The sequence below is a fragment of the Paroedura picta genome, chromosome 2 (assembly GCF_049243985.1).
Source record: "Paroedura picta isolate Pp20150507F chromosome 2, Ppicta_v3.0, whole genome shotgun sequence".
In the NCBI taxonomy this organism is placed as follows: Eukaryota; Metazoa; Chordata; class Lepidosauria; order Squamata; family Gekkonidae; genus Paroedura; species Paroedura picta.
The window spans coordinates 123,285,496-123,305,758 of NC_135370.1; the positions used below are offsets into that span (position 1 = coordinate 123,285,496).

The following is a 20,263-nucleotide window of genomic DNA, read 5'->3' on the forward strand; positions in this document are numbered from 1 at the left end:
ACTTCACAGATATCTTCACCATTGCTCTCAGTTTCTGATAAAGCAATCCTGCTGCACAGGAATTTTAAGAAGTGTAGGATGATCCACTCAGCTCCAGAGAAAGAGAAAAACACATTCCTTTGTATCTTTCTTATGAACAACTGCAACCCCTTGAGTTCTTCACTGTAAAACGTGTCCTCACACCAACATTTTATTTGCTATTTCCCTTTTTCAATTCTATACTTCTGCCAGTGTTTCCTCAGGTCCTTCTTTTTAGCCCATTGCCTATTCAATTCTCATTCCTTAAACAATCCTGGTTCTTAGCCGGTATCCTTTGCAATTTAGCATTCTTAACTTGTCCTTATGCCCTTCTGGTGATTCCAGTGTTACTTTATTTCTACGTATTAAAATATTTTAATTTCCCTATCTAGCCCTTACTATGTAACTGCTCCTTTTCTTTGTTTTTACTGTCTTTTCTTTAAAACATTATCCTACTTTTTTTCTTGTACCCCAGTTCACTAGGGATCCGAGGGTCCGGAAATAGTTTTCTCACTGATACACTTTTAGCAACCATCTTCCTTACTGGCTGTTTAATTTAATGCCTATCATTCCTTATTAATTTTATTTTCAATAAAGTTATTTTCAGTCTGTCAGATGGCATATCAACAGAAAGAGCATCTATAAATCATTAGCATTGACTCTCTCAATTAAACTTTGACATTAATGAACGCAGGACAGGAGATTTCTGGCTGGTAGTAGTCAGATGGCATTCAGATCAGATGATTTATTAGAAATACAGCTCCAAGCCTACACAACTTTTAAAATTGTAATCAAATAAGATACACCAATTGATAGATGTTTAACAATAGTAAATACTTGTAAAACAGACATTTAGAACAGTAGTTAACTAAAAATATATTAGGGCTAACGTAGCCAAAGCTTGACAAATTTCCAATAACATATTCTGGTACAATATTTGGCTACTTGTTTGGAAACCTCCAGAAAGGAGGCTCTTAATTATCCCTTCCTCAATGTCATGAGGAATCCAAGGCAAAAGGAGGGTGATAACCTTGGTGCCTAAAATGGGCACCTGAAAAGCACATGCCACATGGACTCCAATTCCCTGCCTCTGCATAAACAGATTCTCTCTCTGATGACAATCAAAGATGGCTATTTATGAAACATTCAGCATTTACACTTAACATGGTAACATGCAGCGACATGGGTTATTTATAATTTTTCGTATCATACCCAAAATCTGGTGAAGCAAACATGAAATACAAATTGCCTCACCATTTAAATACCATGTTAAGTTTAATACCATTTGAAGTAATGGAGTAGAAATCCCACCCTGGCAACTGCAATTCCTTATTGCAAGTCCCGAATTATCATCAGATTTTACCACAGAATTCAAAAAGTATATTCAATCTACTGACTCAATATAGAGCCAAATAAAATATACAGCTATTAAGCAGAGGGGCTACATGCATTCAGTAACAGGCTGCCAGTGAGGATGGGGGTGAGAAAATACTGATAATTTTAAAAACAGTCACATCTTGCTGTAGCCAAAATGAAGTCTGCAATGTAGTATCCTTCTAGCATCACTATTACATACAAATATTTATTATCAGGCTAGCACAATGACCCCATGTCAATCATGTATCAAGCTCAGCCTTATTCAAGATGCATTTGAAGTGCTGCTCACCGTATTTCCCTACCAGCTCTGTACATATCTTACATGTGTACGATGCATGGTAGTGATTTATATCTTATGCCTTGAAAATGTAAATAATACATGCTGCACACCCCAATACAAACAGCCCATACTTGGTGAAGCAACCAATCTCTCATCTTGGCCTTAGAACAGGGTGCCTTTTCTGGTACCTGCCTAGTTTTGGAAATGGATAAACCAGATAGGGCTTTTGTCCATCAAGGCTTCTGATTAGCTATGCAGATTTTTTTAAAGATAGTTTGGTAAGCAGCTCCAACTACTGCGTGGGGAGCTCCATCTCTTGTGCCAGCCATTATGAAGTTGGCTCTGCCTCCTGTGGCAGCCATTTTGTGCTTGCACCCACCATGCTATATCAAAATTACAAAGGGGCCCACAGGCTGAAAAAGGTTGGGGACCCCTGACTTAAAACATCCCTAGTTTTGTAAGTGGCATTCTGAAAAGATGTGTCATTTAAGAGCTCACAGTGCTAAGAGACAGATTCCAGCCAATGGATAAGTTCACATAAACACTGAAGGATGTAAAATTCTTCTCTTTTTCCCCTTCATCCTTTTTACAATTTCTCTCCCTACCATAGCTTTAAAGGGTCTCCTTCATGTTAAAAATCATCCTTATTCTTCATTCCTAAATCCAGATTTCCTGAATTCAGAAAGCATGAATCCAGGAGTCATGATTAGCGCTGTGAGACACATCAGCTTTTAAGTCTAGCATTCGATTCTTTTGACAGCCTCTCTTATTACATAGTTGCTGTGACATATGTTAATTTTTCAACAAGATTACTGGCATCAACTCACAAGTGTCCATTAAAGCAAATCTCTATACTGCATCTCCATACCAGCTATTTGCAGTATAATAATGAAATAAAGGCTTAAAGACTGCACATATTTTGTTCTCTTGGTAGCAAAACCTAACTGTTAATTGCCACTGTCAGTTTTTTGTTTTTGGTCTTTCTAAGATGCATGAGTTCGCTATGCTCTTGCAAATTATTTTAGCCAGTATTCTACAATGATTTTCTGGGGGTACAGGTGAAAGATGGGTCTATGCATGCTTTGCGATCCTTCTGTAGAAAGAATTCACTATGATGTGTGAAGAAGTCAGCAGCTTAATAACCTAATTCTCCATCCCAACCCTTGTGGATCCATTCTAACCTGAGTCAGCACTTTGGGGACATGAAGTCAAGTTACCAAAAACTAATAATGTAAGAATGTATAATGTAAGTGTATATGCACACTTGCATTAGTATACCACTTCCCCCCCTAAATAGTGCATCTTTGTTGTATAAAAAAGGACGTTTGTCCGAGTCAAAATCTGTATTGTCTTTTCCTTATGACACTAAAACTTCTGTTATGTGTTAGATTCCATAACAAAGTTAAGACAGTTGATGAATAAATTTAAGTGACCTTTTGTGTATTTATGGTAAGTATTCTACCCCAATGACCTTTTGAGTATTATACTACTTCAAATCTTATTTAATTTTTCTAGATTAGATTTATTTACAATACAGCTCCAAGCCAGCTATTAAACCTGCACAACTTTTAAAATTGTAATTAAATAAAATGCTTAACAGCAAATAAATACTTGTAAATCTAATGTTTAAAATAGAATTAAACAAAAACATATCAGGGTTAATACCTACCTAAGGCATGACAGATTTCCAATAACATGCTTTTGGTGTAATCTGCATGTTACGGCACAATATCTGGCTGCCTATTTAGAAACCTCAAAGTTTCCACTGGAAAGGAGGCTCTTAATTTTCTCTTTTTCAGAGTCACTAGGAATCTGGGGCAACTCGGGGGGGGGATGAGCTATTGAGAAATCCTACATAAAGTGAACATCTGAAAAGGACGTACCCGATAGACTCCAATTCCCCATCTCCTCATATAAAGATTCCCTCCGCTTTTGGAATCTTTTTATAGCGCCCCTCAAGCAATGCAGATGGTAAAGCAGAGCACCTTGCAAAAGTAAATGCCCTCTTGTGGTTCAATCTCCAGAAAGAACAGATAAGCTGCCGATTTCTGGATATATCTGCTTTCCTGGGGGGCCATGAACTCGGGCAATCTAGATTGATCTAGTTGGTGCTCTGTATCATTAATCCTTTTGGTAATGATTTGCATTGCTTGATTGTTTAACAACAATACAGCTTGAATAGAGAATCTGAGGCTTAAGATTTTACCTTCTGTATGCTGCTGCTATCTAGATTTGAAGTTATCTCTAATAATTAACGGTAGCAAGCCATTTGGGGATTAGTGTGCCTTGAGCCAAATCCTAATAGATGAAAAGCCAATTCTAGCATTGATCTTCTGCCTGCCAGTTTCCAGGCGAATCATAGAGCTACATTTAGAAACTTGTAATAAGAATCTTAGACTGTATGTGATCTAGCAAAGATATGCCAGAAGCAGGGGAGCCAAGAAAGGTTTCATGCAACATCTATACAATTGTTTTTGAGACGGCGGCTGTATCACATTTTTTTACTATATTGTGGGCAGATCTCTTCCCCAGGGAAGCAACTTGTCTACAATTTGTTGATGTTAGTTGAAAGGAGTGCTCTTTGGAGGGGGGGGGGGTTAGGTAGAGAGGCGGTTTCCCAGGTACTCAGGGTCCACACCGTATATGAGAGAGCCAGTTTGGTGTAGTGGTTAGGAGTGCGGACTACTAATCTGGCATGCCAGGTTCGATTCTGCGCTCCCCCACATGCAACCAGCTGGATGACCTTGGGCTCGCCACGGCACTGATATCAGCACTCTCTCAGCCTCACCCACCCCACAGGGTATCTGTTGTGGGGAGAGGAATGGGAAGGTGACTATAAGCCGCTCTGAGCCTCCTTCGGATAGGGAAAAGCGGCATATAAGAACCAACTCTTCTTCTTCTTCTATGGCCCTGAAGGTGATTACCCAAACCTTAAGCTTGATCTGGTAGGCAGTGCAGCTGTTGGAATGCAGGCCGGATGTGGGCCCTCCAAGATGTTCCTGTAAGAACCCTGACTGCTGTATTCTACACCAGTTGAAGTTTCCAGATCAGGAATAAGGGTAAGCCTGCGTAGAACAAGTGGCAGAAATCTAGCCTAGAGGTGACTGTTGCCTGGATCACTGTGGCTTGGTGTTCTGCAGCTAGGTAACGTGCCAGTAGCTTAGCTTGACGCAGATGCAAGAATGCTAGCCAAGATACTCTTGTGATCTGTTCCTCCATGGAGAGGGAGGTGTCAAAAATCAGGCCCAGGTTCCTGGCTAAGTGCGCAACTGAGAGTTGCACCCCATCCAGGTAGGGCAATCTGGCTTCCTCACCTAGACATTTCCTACCTCCATCTTTGACGGATTATGCTTCAAATGGCTCTGCTAGTGCCAGCCCATCACAGCTTCCAGCACCATTTTATATTAATCTATTTATTATTCTTGCTGGTCTTGTTAGCTGCCCTGAGCCCACTTAAGGATGGGCAGCCTATAAAACAAATTTATAATAAATAAATGAAAATAAATCAAAGAACAAATAAATGTATAAATAAAACAGTAAAATGGGCAGGCTTGCGGCATCAGATCAAAGAACCAACTATTCCAGCCATCCTGCTTTCGACAATAGCCAGCAAAGTATTTCCAAGAAGCCTACAAGGAGGACATGAGGATAAATGCTTGTCCCTATTGTTTAACGCGCAGCAACGGATACTGAAAACGGAGTACTCATTTTAAGCATCCCAGTTAACAGCCATTGATAGACTGATCACTCTAAAGTTCTCTGAAACCCTTTTAAAATCAGCTAATGTAGTAGACATCAGATGTTTTTGTCAGCAAATTTTGTTAATTGTTCATTGTGTGAATCACAGAATCAGAGTTGGAAGGGGCCATACAGGCCATCTAGTCCAACCCCCTGCTCAACGCAGGATCAGCCCTAAGCATCCTAAAGCATCCCAAAAAAGTGTGTATCCAACCTTTGCTTGAAGACTGCCAGTGAGGGGGAGTTCACCACCTCCTTAGGCAGCCTATTCCACTGCTGAACTACTCTGACTGTGAAAATATTTTTCCTGATATCTAGCCTATATCGTTGTACTTGTAGTTTAAACCCATTACTGTGTGTCCTTTCCTCTGCAGCCAATGGAAACAGCATCCTGTCCGCCTCCAAGTGGCAACCTTTCAAATACTTAAAGAGGGCTATCATGTCCCCTCTCAACCTCCTTTTCTCCAGGCTGAACATTCCCAAGTCCCTCAACCTATCTTCATAGGGCTTGGTCCCTTGGCCCCAGATCATCCTCGTCGCTCTCCTCTGTACCCTTTCAATTTTATCTACATCCTACTTGAAGTGAGGCCTCCAGAACTGCACACAATACTCCAGGTGTGGTCTGACCAGTGCTACATACAATGGGATTATGACATCTTGTGATTTTGATGTGATGCCCCTGTTGATACAGCACAAAATGGCATTTGCCTTTTTTACCGCTGCATCACACTGCCTGCTCATGTTTAGTTTACAGTCCACAAGTACCCCAAGGTCTCATTCACACACAGTGTTACCTAGAAGCGTATCCCCCATCCAGTAGGCATGCTTTTCATTTTTCTGACCCAGATGCAGAACTTTACACTTATCTTTATTAAATTGCATCTTCTTCTCATTTACTCATTTTTCCATTGTGTTCAGATCTCATTGAACTCTGTCTCTGTCTCCGGAGTATTTGCCAGTCCTCCCAATTTGGTGTCATCTGCAATTTGGTGTCATCTGAAGGAACAGTTTGAGCTGTACCAGCTGACAGTCTGTTTCCAGGTACAATTCAAATCCTGGTTCTTAGGTTTAAGGCCCTAAATCAGGGGTAGTCAACCTGTGGTCCTCCAGATGTTCATGGACTACAATTCCCATGAGCCCCTACCAGCAAACGCTGGCAGGGGCTCATGGGAATTGTAGTCCATGAACATCTGGAGGACCACAGGTTCACTACCCCTGCCCTAAATGACTTGAGGTCAGGAGACCTGAAGGACCACCTCCATTTATACTTTGCAGTTAAGATGCTCCTCATAAGTCCTGAGGGCATTTTCAGTGGTGGAACCTGTTTGAGTGCCCTTCCTTTCGAGGGTTGCCTGAGTCTATCCACATTCCAAGCCAAAATAGTTCTTTTTACCCAGAATTATAGTTAAGATGTTGACCTTTTAAAATTGTTTTCATAGTCTGCTTCAAGCATGATAGCTGTTTTATGAGAATAGTTTTAAAAAGCCAAATTGGTGTTTCTATGCTCGGGATAGATTTTAACAGTTTGCCCATTTTTAATCATTTTAATACTGTTTTATGATTAACCATGTTTTATTTTGTAATACCCCGTGACCAAATTCTCTAGAGAGGTAGCATATACATTTTCCAAACAAATTTGTTTTACCTGCTAAGAATGTACTGTTATGCTAGGGTTGAACCCAGAGAATTCCAAACACTTTTAGCATCCATAATTTCATTATTTCAGACAGACGTTATCAGCTTTGATTTACAAAGGCTTGACTATTCTTAACTGAAATGAGAATCCACTGCACTAAATATTCTACATGTAGGCTGGAAAAGGAAGCAAAAGCTGTGTGACCTAGTTCTATAAATCAATTTTATGTCTGACATCTGATTTTCTGACAACCTGTAATACCTAGAGGAAATGCTGAGTGTGACAAGGGATAAAATATAAAACAAATTTAAAGCTTAAATAAAATGATGTAAAGCAAAATGAAGACCAGGCACCTGACGAATGAAATCTAACGTCTCTGATTCCTAAGCTTTGCAAAGGGAAGCAGCCTGTAAAATTTTTGTAGTTGTTTAATGTCCACCTGTCATTCTCATATTCTGAGCTCAGGATCACTTTCAATTCTAAGTATCTATTGCATATCTAGCTACAAGTTTCTTACTAATGCCCAAAAGGGAATTAACCAGTCTAAGGCATCATGAGACACTTTATTAAAAACTGTGTAACACCAAATTGTTACTCATCAGTTATTTTAGTAGACTTGTTCTGAAAACAGTGTGTTAAAACCATGAAATAGCACTTCAAGCAGCAAACTATTTTCCTGTGGTTTGGAACCTATAATTTATAAACAGCTTGCAGAAAGATCAATAACTTATTTTTAGAAAGCACGTTAAGCCTATTAAGAGCTACTATAACACAGCTCTAAAATGTCATGGAAAAGCATAAAATGAATTGAAACCAAAAGGAAAGAAAATTTTCCTTATGACCCTACACCAGGGGTAGTCAAACTGCGGCCCTCCAGATGTCCATGGACATCTGGAGGGCCGCAGTTTGACTACCCCTGCCCTACACTGTGTGTGTGTAATAGAGTATAATGATAACAATGAAAATTACTCTTCTCACCAAAAGTACTGAATACTCTGCATTATAGTCTTATTCTAGCAACCAAAGCCGCCTGTATACAGCAATTCAGGTGTGAAGGCAAGCACGGAAGATGCTACAGTGTTAACTGCCATGAAAAGTTAAGCAAAACCTCCCTGAGAATCAGGATGATAACATGTATTTATTATATCCTTTAAATTAAAGGAGGGCTGAGTCTTTCAAAACCAGGACTACTTTTTGTACCACAGCCCACATGGAACAATGTCCATCTTGCTGTGATATGGAATGAAACCATCACTTGGTAAGACTAGGAACATTCCCACTGTTGTATAAGTGTAGTTGCCTTGGTAACAGAGCTGTTTCCTTTCCTCCTCTCCCTACACGACAGGTAATTTAAACTGAGGGCAAAACAGTGGCTTTGAGTGATATTATCACTGAGGCAAATCTGACTGGCTTTCTGGTACTGTAATGCCCTTTCACTCTCCCTTTGTCCTTAATGTACATGAATCACTAGGAACAAAGAAAGATCAGGGTCCTAGTTCCTCCAAAGATACCACAGCAAAAGCAGAGACTGAAAAATAACAGCTATAGTAAAAAGGCAGCCTGTGAGAGAGGGTCACTTTTTTATCTCAAAAACCTACAGCATAACTTTATGAGATTCAAGATTCAATGCACAGCAATCTTCACTCCTCCTGCGTAACGAGTTGTATCTGAAATTTGGGGGAGGTACTAGCTCCCTTTCTAGCTTACCATTGCTTATTTCAGGTAAGTCAAATTTGGTGAAATCCCACCACTGAAGTCGATAGGTAGTATTGGCAATATTGCTGGCCACAGCAGACTGTCCGTCTCCAATCACAGCTCCTAGAAGAGAAAAAAAAAGGGGGGGGGGGGGGAGAGCTGAGATAAGTTGTGCCTATTCAAGATGCAAACAAGGAGAAAGTGTGCTCAAAGGAGCAGGAAGTCTCTAATTAAGCCCATCAGGACACAGGAGGAGATGATTTCGAAAATATCAGGAAGTTCCTGATATAAATATAAAAACAAAGATATTTATACTTTTAAAGTTCATACATTTGTGAATTAATATAACTTTATATACTAAATTATGATTCATGATGCATTTTCAATTATTAAAACAGAAAAAAGGAGGTAATGCATAGATTTCAAGTTTTCAAAATGTCCTCCTCCCCCCCCGGCCCGGTGGTTTACTCTCTTTTTTGGAAATTTTCCACCTCTGGTTATAAGAATAAAATGGAGGACAGAAGAACCATGTGCCTGCCCTGAGATCCTTGGAGAAAGGGTGGGATAAAAACATGACAGTCAGGACAAACAGGAACTTTCCTGCATGGAGGCTATGGTTGAGATGATGAGGTTAAAAAGCTTAACCCAGACAAAACAGAGTTCATGATAGCAGGCAACATGGAATGGTGAGATAGAAGTCACAGAAATCTACCAGTTTGATCTTGTTATGAATCTAGAGTGCTTTTAGAACCCATTTTGCTCCAGGAAAAACACATGATTTTGGTAGTTAGGAGCATTTTTCAGAAAATTCATATTACAAAGGTAATTTCTTCCTGGAGAGGAGGGATCTTGCCACACTGGGCTATGTTTTTTGTAACTCCTACAGTGACTTCTTTGATATACTTTTTATAAGTTTGCTTTTAAAGCTGGTTCAAAGCTTTCAACTACTGTAGAACATTGTTACCCACCTCCTGTCACATGCGGGGAGGTAGAAACATATTCAAATTTACGGTGCACCAATTGCATTGGCTGCTAATAATCCTCTGAACCAAATCTAAGGCGCTGGCTCTAACTTTTAAAATCGTTCATGACTTGGGTCCCATTTAACTTTGAGACTGCCTCTCTCTAGCCACTGCTCATATTTTATAGCGAAGGCTCTGTTCTGTGCGCTCAAAACATTTGAGGTGAACGCATCTAGCTTTTAGTGCCCCAGGATTCTGGAAGCTCCTCAACTTCTGAAGCTGTATGGATTTTGCAGTTTTTGAAAAGGGTGTACAATTTATTTCTTTGAAAACTCCTGTGACTGTAGAAAATCTTGGTTGCACAATACCTGTTGCTATAAAGGCATCACAATCAGCAACGGCTATTTATGAGCATTATTTTAGGCAGGTATTGCTCTATAATTTGGCTGGTACTGCCTTAAGCTGCCTTTGTACACTTAACTTTCCCTTTGAAACGTAAAACTGTTTTGATTGGTTTCCAAGTTACAGTAAATTTTTATCAATTTATCTAACCTTCATATGAAAATTATAGAAAATTTCATACTTTGCTCCAAAATGTTTCCCAGTGCCTGACGTTAATTGCCCTCTGTGAACCCTTGGAAACCATGCACATAGCTAAAACATTTTTAGAAAACGTGAACATTATGTTTTCAATAATTATATTCTCCGAAGGAGTTTCAGAAGACAGTTGCAGCAACAATACTGAACAAAGACATTCCAGGTAGTTTTGGTTGAGAGAGGTGCCAAGCAGTCCAATTGTTTTGGCAGATTATTCAAGTTTGTTATGCACTGGTAAGCACAACAGCACATAAGGTGAACAAGCCTAGCTGTCTATGTTTCTCTTGACTCTTTCCTTTCCTTTGGCTTCTACTTATCAAAACCTAGGAAGGAAATACTCCATTATGAAATAAAAAATTGTCCTGACAGTCTGACTCTCAGAGGGTATGTGGGACACATAGCTGCTCTGGAGCAACTTTATCAGGGCCCCTTCCCTCCCTTGCAAACACACACACACACACATACACACAGAGGCTCCCCCCCCCCCCGTTTCACCCCTTACCTGTTGGTTTCCCAACCTCCTCCCTGCTTACTCTCCCCACCCTTACTCGCAAACAGAGAGAGAGACAGACAGACTCCCTCCCCTTCCCCCCTTTACCTATTGGTTTCCCAACTTCTCTCCCTCCCTCCAAACAAGCAAACATGCGCACACCACACTTACTCCCTTCCCCCTCCTGCTTACCTGCTCCTCCATGCTGCCTTGACCCCCGCAAGCCACGCACTCACTCCCTTCCCCTCTCCCCCATCCTGCTTACCTGCTCCCCCATCCTGCTTACCTCCATCTTCTGGCGTGCTTCGTGGGCTGGATGATGGACATCATGTCTGTCTACATTTCAGTTTGACGAGGCACGCCAGAAGATGTGTTCCACATCAAAATTGGATGGGAACTTTAATGCAAGTGAACAAGAAAGCAAGAAAAAGGTAGTGACTCAAAGCAAAAGAATGTAACAATGCACTTCTTAGTCCCTTCACACGATCACCTGTCCCATTCCAGTCACCCATCTGTAATTCCACAATAACAGGAGCAGACACTAGAAAGCTTCATATTGAATATTTTGACATAGCAGGCATCCACAGCTATCTCCACTATATATTGTTTGATGTAAGCTCAAACATGAGAATTTCATGTCTCTCAAGCCCTAAAACACACGGACTTAACACAAATCAATGGAGAACAATAAAATCAATGCGGAACAATATTTAACTGCAACAGTGATCAACAGGAACATCCCAATACTGAAGTAGGCGATCAGGAGGCTTTGCTAGAATAACCTCCATCCCCAATTGCACCCCTCACTTTTGCTATCTTGGAGCAAGAACAAACAAAAAGGTGCCAGAAATACCAATGCAGAGAAATAATGACATAACAAACAGGAAGTCACTATATAATCTTCAATCCACACCATCCTGGATAGTGTTGGACTAGGATTCGGGGGGGGGGGGGCAGGTTTAAGTTCCCACTTTGCCAGGGAATCCTGCTGGGTGACCTTGAGTCAGTCACATACTGCTCTCTTAGCCTACCCCACCTTCCAGGGTTGCTGTGAGTATAAAATGGAGGTGAAGAAAACAAGATAAGCTGCTTCCCCCCCCCCCTGCTAGGGAGAAAGGAGGAATATAAATGAAGGCAGATAGACAGATTTATACACAAGCAAGTGGAGGCTATTTTAAAAGACATCTCTCTTAGAAGAAACTTCCCTAATTGTCTACATGGGGAAATTAGTGCATAATTCATAGTATAGAGATTGCCCTGACCTGGACAATCCAAGCTAGCCTGATCTTGTTAGATTTCAGAAGCTAAGCAGGGTCAGCCCTGGTTAGAATTTAGATGGGAGACTACCAAAGAAGCCAAGAGGTCCTACAAAGAGGCAGGCAATGGCAAATTACCTCTGACTGTCTCTTACCTTGAAAACCCTGTGACTTCATGACAAAAACAAAACAGAAATTGTCCCACAGGGCAAGAAACGTTATGGCACACCATGGAGAACACAATCCCAAAGGAAAACTCATACAGCAGCCTCCTTGACCAATTTCTAAAAGCATGGAAGAATTATATACTGGTTGAGATGGAATTCACTGGAAACCTGGAACTGGAGTGCTGCAGAGCTCAGCATTAGGCTCTTCTCCAGGGAGTCCTTCCTTCTCATGAGGTGGCCAAAGTATTTGAGTTTCATCTTCAGGATCTGGCCTTCTAAGGAGCAGTCAGGGCTGATCTCCTCTAGGACTGACCGGTTTGTTCGCCTTGCAGTCAAGGGACTCGCAAGAGTCTTCTCCAGCACCAGAGTTCAAAAGCCTCAATTCTTTGACGCTCGGCCTTCATTATGGTCCAACTTTCGCAGCCATACATTGCAACTGGGAATGTACTAAGTAGATAGGGGGGGGGGATTCACAGAGTAGTCCAGCAGAGGAATCAGCTGTTTAAGGAGGTGGTAAGCTCCCCCTCACTAGTGGTCACATTATTTTAAAACAGAAGAAGAAGAAGAAGAAGAAGAAGAAGAAGAAGAAGAAGAAGAAGAAGAAGAAGAAGAAGAAGAAGAAGAAGAAGAAGAAGAAGAAGAAGAAGAAGAAGAAGAAGAAGAAGAAGAAGAAGAAGAAGAAGAAGAAGAGTTGGTTCTTATATGCCGCTTTTCCCTACCCGAAGGAGGCTCAAAGCGGCTTACAGTCACCTTCCCATTCCTCTCCCCACAACAGATACCCTGTGAGGTGGGTGAGGCTGAGAGAGCACTGATATCACTGCTCGGTCAGAACAGTTTTATCAGTGCCGTGACGAGTCCAAGGTCACCCAGCTGGTTGCATGTGGGGGAGCGCAGAATCGAACCCGGCATGCCAGATTAGAAGTCCGCACTCCTAACCACTACACCAAACTGGCTCTCTACACTGGGTGTAAGCAAACTCACCTCAGGAATGCTTATTTCGTAATTTACACACATTGGCTGAGAAACTGCTGATGCTTATATTAATTAGATAATTGAGAAGTGTAATTATTAAATTATATCCAGTTACATTTAGCAAAATGTCATTCAGTTGCCTGTGAAAAAGAAACAATTTGTCTGTGAAAAGAGAAACCACACATACTTCTTTATAAGAGAGCATTAAAGCTTCAGGTGTAGGTCAGTGTAGAATGCGCATACAATATTTACTCGTGCTAGGTTTTCTGTAGGTATGTCACCCCGAAAATAGATAGGGGTCCTCTTAGAATCACAGAATCATAGAGTTGGAAGGGGCCATACAGGCTATCTAGTCCAACCCCCTGCTCAAAGCAGGATCAGCCCAAAGCATCCTAAAGCATCCAAGAAAAGTGTGTATCCAACCTTTGCTTGAAGACTCTTACATTGATATACAACTTACAGCTATGTCCAGTAAAAACTTTTATGTGTGCATGGCATATTTAGGGGGGAATTGTCTTACATTCAACATCATCTGATGGCTCTTTGTAGACCCTAAAGATATGGAGGTAGGAATGCCATAATGGAGGCACTCAAGATAACTGAGGCCTTTAGCACTCTAAAGGCTAAAAACAGCACCTTTAACTGGTTAGGAAATGAGATGGCATCCAGTGGAACAGTCTCAAAATAGGTGATAGCATGACAGCTCAAGGCTGTTAAAAGGCGAGTAGAAGAATTCTGCAGAAACTAAAGTTTCTGAAACATCTTCAAGGGCAGCTGCACACAGAATGTGCTACAGTAATCTAATAAGGAAGTAACCAAGCATGAACAACAGTAGCCAGATCTCTATCTTTCAGAAGCTGGTGCAGCTGGCCTATGAGCTGAAGCTGATAAAGGCAATCCAGCTGCCACCTGCAAAGCCATATCTAACTGTACCCATAAGCTGTGCTGATCCTTACAGCAGTGCCTGACCCTGCTCAAAGGAGACATTTTCCCCAACCAACTAACTTTAATAATTTCACATGTCTCTTCACCATCACCCCCATATCAATAAAGTGAGCCAGGATGATAAAAAGCAGCTTCCAAAATCACACTGCTTAGGGTCAGACATCTAAAGTCCATTCTATCAGAAGCCACTCTCAGTAATCACTTAAACTGGCAGACACCTGGGCTTCTGTTCCCAAACTAACGAAAGCAGTTATTCAATGGGTCTGATGCTTGACACTGCTTTAGAAAAGAAATCCCAACCTTTCTCCAAAGAGGATTTAGATTTCAAAATGCTGAAGTACAAGCTGCGGGGCAATTGAAATGCAGTGAACGTGGGTTTGATTGGCAACTTTCCTGCGTCTGTCTATCACTGGATAATAAACACTGGGTGATGACAGAAATGAAGATAAATTCTTCCTGCAGCACCCCCTTCTTCAACCACCCCCAGTCAGCACATGACGGGGAGGGGGGAAACGAGCCCTTCAAGCAACCCCCCCCCTCCAAAAAAAAGGTTATTTTTCATCTTAGAAAATGCCTTCATATTACTTATCCATATATCATCACCACTCCCTTCAGAAGACTGTGTTTTAGAATATATGAAAGAACCTTCACAACTTATTTTAGAGCTGAATCATGTGGTCTGAACTTGGACTGGCCCAGAATGAGTGCGTCTGGACATTTGCGTGATTCTAGAAAGACATGGAACTTCAATCATTTAATGGCAAGGATCTTCCAACTTGCTCGTTTGTCTTCTGTAACAAAGATACTTTTGTTTGCCATTCCCCAAACTTAATGTTTTTTATTTTAGACTCAGGGCAGAAAAGACAGATACTCAAACTTTCAGGTCAATATGTAGATTTCTAGCCAAAATGTCTTCTACTGTTTAAAGACGTTGTTAGTTCAATTATGCAGAAAATCATAGAATTGTAAGAACATGTAATTTAATCAATGTCTATCATCAATATGAGTTATTTAGAATACTGGATCTTGCATAACCACACATACAGTGTACTGCCTACAACACATACAATTTATGAACTACAGAGAAGTTTAGACATCATTTATATATTAATAGTCAACGTGGCTTCTGTCTGTGGATACCTAAATCTGTGGATTGGAACCAAACTTGGGGGGCCACCCAGGATTGCAGAAACATCTCTAATATTAAAAAATGGGGGAGGGGAATTACCCCCCCCCCCCCCCCAATAAAAGAGCATTCTCTGAGTCAGTGCAGAGAATGCACCCACCTCCAGAAGTTGTTAGTAGCATTGGAGGAGCCCAGGAGTTGTGTTGGTCCTGACAGTAGTGCAGCCTGGGAGCTGCACTGGGCCCTGTTGTGGTGAAGCTTAGGAGTTCCAGCAGGCCAAGAAAGAAAGGAGAGAGATAGGATTCTCCCTTTTGCAAGTCTTGTGGGATGGGAATGAAGGAATTGGAGAAAGTTCTTGCTGCCCCCCAAGCCAACAAGCCTACCCACCTGCTTGCTGGAAGGGAATCAAGGGGGGTTGCCAACAAAGAGGCCAGCAGGCATAGAAGGTCACCTACTGGGGAAGAGGCTGACCCAGCAGCAAGGAAACCAGAAGCTGCAGCAGTTCAGGAACTGCAGAGGCTGATTTGGTGGCAAGGAAGGGGGTGCTGCAGGTCTTCATCAATGGAGGGGGTAGGTGTGTTGTTCTGGAGGGGGATGTAGTCAGAGCAGCAAGAGTGGGGGGATAAGTGAGGAGAGCAGCAAGGGAGCACAAGTGAAGTGACAAAACTGGGGATGTGGGGAAAACAGTGAGGGTGGTGAGTGAGTGGTGAGCCAAGGGTAGGGAGTAGGCAAGGAAAATCAGCAAGTATAGGGGGTAGGGTGAGGAGAGTAGTAAGGGTGGAGGGTAGATAGAGCAGCATGGCGGCAATGAGTAGAAATAGTACAGAAAGGTGGGTGGTGGTGTTAAAATCCCACCCCCTGAGCTGGGAATTAAGGAGCCAGGTGGTGCCAGTGATGATAGTGGAGTGGGTATGGTTGGGAGCTGTGCCAGTTTGGCAGCAGCAATGTTGTAGGGGGGGTAACAAAGAAAGGGAGGGACAGATTGATGGAGAAGTGGAGATAAAAAAGGGGTAGGTTGACAGATAAGGGGAGAGAAAGGAGGAGAGATAAATAAGCAAAATGAGGAGAAGGTATGCACCCTGTCCACAAGTTTCTTGTCGGTCCCCACTTGTACATTCTAATAGTGAAATTCCCCACATCTGAGGATACCTAAAATAATTGTTTTGTTTTGTTTTTGAAAAAGGACAAAAGGAGTTTGTGTAGTTTTAAAAAATGGATTCCCTCAGAGGCTGTTGCTAGACAACCACAGCATTCCAGGATTCAGATTCTGAGAGTAAAAGCCAGGGGGAAGGAGCAATGTCCTTTCTAGGACTGTTTTGGCCTTTGAAAGAGGCCTCACTGGGATTAGGCCTGAGCCTGGCAACAACCACTGGGTGAATTGATACTACCCGGTCTGCATAACTCCACTAGGTCTGGCTGCTTGCTATCATTTGGCCATCCATTGCAAGTCAGTGTGTTGTAGCAATTAGAGTTTCAGAGTGAGCACCTTGGGAATACTAACAAAGGGTGGTGAGCAGAATCACATAATGACAGCCACCTGAGGAAAAGCCAATCACAAAATGGCTACTATGGGAGGTGGGGCTAACCACAACATGTCAGTGATTAAGGTTATATACAACTGTAATAGTAACTCTTCACCAGTTCAGAGAAGCTCTGCTTAACAGCATACCTTTTAACCTGCAGAACCAATCAGAAGCCCTGCTGGTAAAAAGCCTTACCCAGCCACGTCCATTTTCTAGAAAGGTGTTGGTGCCCATGATACCCACAGTCAACATGCTGGAGACTCCCAGGTTTAAATCCCCATCTTCTTTTGGAAGTTCATTGGATAGTTTTGGGCTAGCCACACTCATTCTAACCTACCTCATGGGGTTTTTGTAACAATAACAAGAAGGAGAAGGAATAATGTAAGCTGCTTTAGTTCCCAAGATACAAATGAAGCAAGCAAATTCTAAATACAGCTGAAAATAGAAGGCCGAGAAAAGATAGCCTGGTGAATGTCTGAGGGGAAAACAAGGCAAGAAAAGGAAGGGGAGGAGGGAAAAGGAAATAGTATAGGGAAGATACAGGGGGAAATTAGGTACCCCCGACATGTCCTTAAGGATTTTTGACCATGCAAACGTGCTTGGCCCACTGGCTGGCACCACACAACTGGGCTATAGACAGATAAATTTAGGTTGGCTGTTGAGAGGGAAGCAGGAAAAGGGAAGTGGCCATGAAGACTTTCAGGAAAGGGAAAGATGTAATAGTGGGGAGGGGAAATGAGATCTTTCTCACTGACAAGTATTTGCAGGTTTCCACTTGTACATCCTAACAGTAAAATTGGCCAAACCTGAGGATACTTAAACCTGGTGACTGGATCTGTAAATGGGCAATGCAGATCTTTCTTTAGCTTTATTTATTATACTGTGTCCTATGGCAAACTCATAATCCAGTCAACAAGAGAGAATCATGGGAACAGATGGGTTTTTCTTATATTCCCTACATATCCACTCTCTCTTGATACCCCTAGAAGTGTTGACATTCACTTTAACCTGAACTATAATATTAATGGTGAAGTACAGTGCTACACTGGCATTTCAAGAGCTTGTTGGCATTACTCCATTAGGAACAGTCTTGCTGGAAGATTTGACAATAGAAACTGCACTCCTCGACACCCAACAACTGGTGCTGGCATATCTGGTTCCTGAGAAGATGGCTTATTTTAGTGAACACTAGGTTGTCAAATGAAATGAACAGGTCTTTGCATGGGAAATCAAAATTTCAATGGTACAGAGGACCTCTCTCTCAGATGTAAAACAGAAAAAGTAGTTAGTGTTCTCTTCCATGCTTCTAGGACTGTGCGACTTGCCAGAGAATAAAATGTCAAGTTTGAATTTTCCTGATGAGAACTGGTTCCCAATTCTATTTCTAGAATTTTTACAGCACAGACTCTTATTTAAATAATGATCTTTCTCTGTCACAGTTTGGCTGTGATTTGTTATGGGATACATTGAATGCAGCTGATTAATTTGATTTGCAAGACTGTTATTCATGAAGAAACTGTAGACTCTCCAGTACAGTTGTAAAGTGCTACATTGTTTCTTTATCAACATTTTGTTCCATTAATTGTTAGCTCCTCAAACAGCCTATGCATTCTGTGTTTAACTGCATTAGTTGCTGTGTCTGGTTTCTCCCTCCCCTCCCTCAAGATCTTCCCTTACTGTAATGGGAACTACTAGCTGCTATCTTATCTTGGTGCCTGGTGTTTCTCTTTTCGCAAATGGCTTAACATTACTCACTACCATACTTCCCTGCTATCTCTACCCACCACTACAAAGGCTAACCCTTCCCCATTTGTTTCTTAGCTGTTGAACATATGGTTCTAATCTGAAGTAGTGCCCAAATCCACACCGCTATACATTTTGACTCTGCAATGAAAGATCTTCTACTATGTCTTTTTTCTGCATGCTACTTCTTCACCGGCAATTTAGTTAGCATAGGTTTGTCTCCTCTGTAGACTTGAAGGATATCATCTGAAGGATTTTTGTAACTATGCAAAATTACCCAAGGTGGACATATGGTGGACATTATATTACTTTAGTTATGTTAACTGCTTTAGTTATGTTACTAAGGATTTTCTAGACCTGACATGTTCATATACTGAGATGGCCCTCTGATCTGTCAAGCTCAGGCTTGTCTACTCTCATGAGCCTTTCTGGTGCCTACTCATAATAGTCCTTTACCCAGAGATGCCGGGGATCAAATCTGAGACTTTGACCACATAAATAACATGCTCCAACACTGAGTCACAGCCAAAGAAGCAATAGAATATATATTCACGACACCTACGCACACATTCATGATATGTAATCCTTACCATTAGCTCTTATATTTGAGAAAGAGCCATGTAGGCGGGCCCTGTCTGGTCCCAGAGGGCCACCGTGTCTGGGTGGTGTCCAGGTCAGCGGGCCAATCCGGACTGGGCGCGTCTGCCAAGCTGCCCAGAAAACACCCCACCGAGGGACCCTCCTGTAAGCCCAGCCGCCGCTGACTGACGCCCGTACCTCAGGAATGACCCCACCGCTGCTGCCCAGTTGCTTCGCGCTCTCCCCAGTCCACTCATGCACCTGTTGGCCATGTCACTCTTGTGATCCACTGCCCCACACGGACATGCCCGCACACCCTGCCCAGCAGCCGCCTTGCAACCATGTGGCAGCGGTGCCTCTAGGCCGTGGCCTTGCCGCCTCCAGCCGCTCAATCCTTGCACCCTCACCGCGCTGCCTACTACCTCCCATCGTCGAGCTGCGCCTGCCCAACCACCAACCTGCTCCCTGCCTGCCTGCCTGGCGCCCTGACCTCCCACCTCCAGGTACACCGCTAGAGCCCATTGCATTCCTGGATGCAATGGGCCTTCCTACTACTTACAGAGTAAAAGCTGCACACACTGACTAGAATCTTTTCTGTATATCAGTATTTCTCAGTCAGGGTTTTATGAAATCCTGAGGTTTCTTGGTGTTCTAGAAAGTTTCCTGAATGGGTAGGAGGTTTTCTGTTTTTTAAATTGTTAAACATTTATCAGGTGTTATATCCATATATGGTCATGTTGATTCACCCCTCCCAACTGGTCAGTCCTGGCCCAAGGGTCCAATCTTGGGCCAGGCTTCGCACCTCCCAATTGGGCCCTCTGCTTGTCAGTCCAGGGTCAAGGGGCCAATCGTTGGCCCTCCCCATCCTGAACAGCGCCCATCCCCACACCCCTTACTGCTTTATTTATACCACAGAGCGGTGTAAAGAAACGTACATTCTCTACAGGACATTTATAGTGTTTAGAGAAGGTCAAAATGTTTGTGAGAGCTAAATTTGATTTTTATTTATTATTTAAAATATGTCTGCATACCAGAAACAGAAATAGTTTCACTGCAACAAGAGGATTGGCACAACATTTTATTCCCAAACCCTTGTAAGTTTCATTTCAGACTCTTCAAGGAGAGTTTGAAGCCTTGCTATCTAGTGTAAAACTGCCAA

General features: G+C 42.2%; 1 protein-coding gene across 3 annotated transcripts in view; it reads right to left on the reverse strand.

Annotated features, from left to right (window-relative positions):
- AMBRA1 (autophagy and beclin 1 regulator 1) overlaps positions 1-20,263 on the reverse strand; it is a 194,996-nt gene that overhangs the window by 73,342 nt on the left and 101,391 nt on the right. For all 3 annotated transcript variants that reach the window (XM_077322340.1, XM_077322341.1, XM_077322342.1), the window contains one exon: positions 8,757-8,867. In XM_077322340.1, coding sequence (XP_077178455.1) covers positions 8,757-8,867 — 111 coding nt within the window. The remainder of the gene's footprint in view (positions 1-8,756; positions 8,868-20,263) is intronic.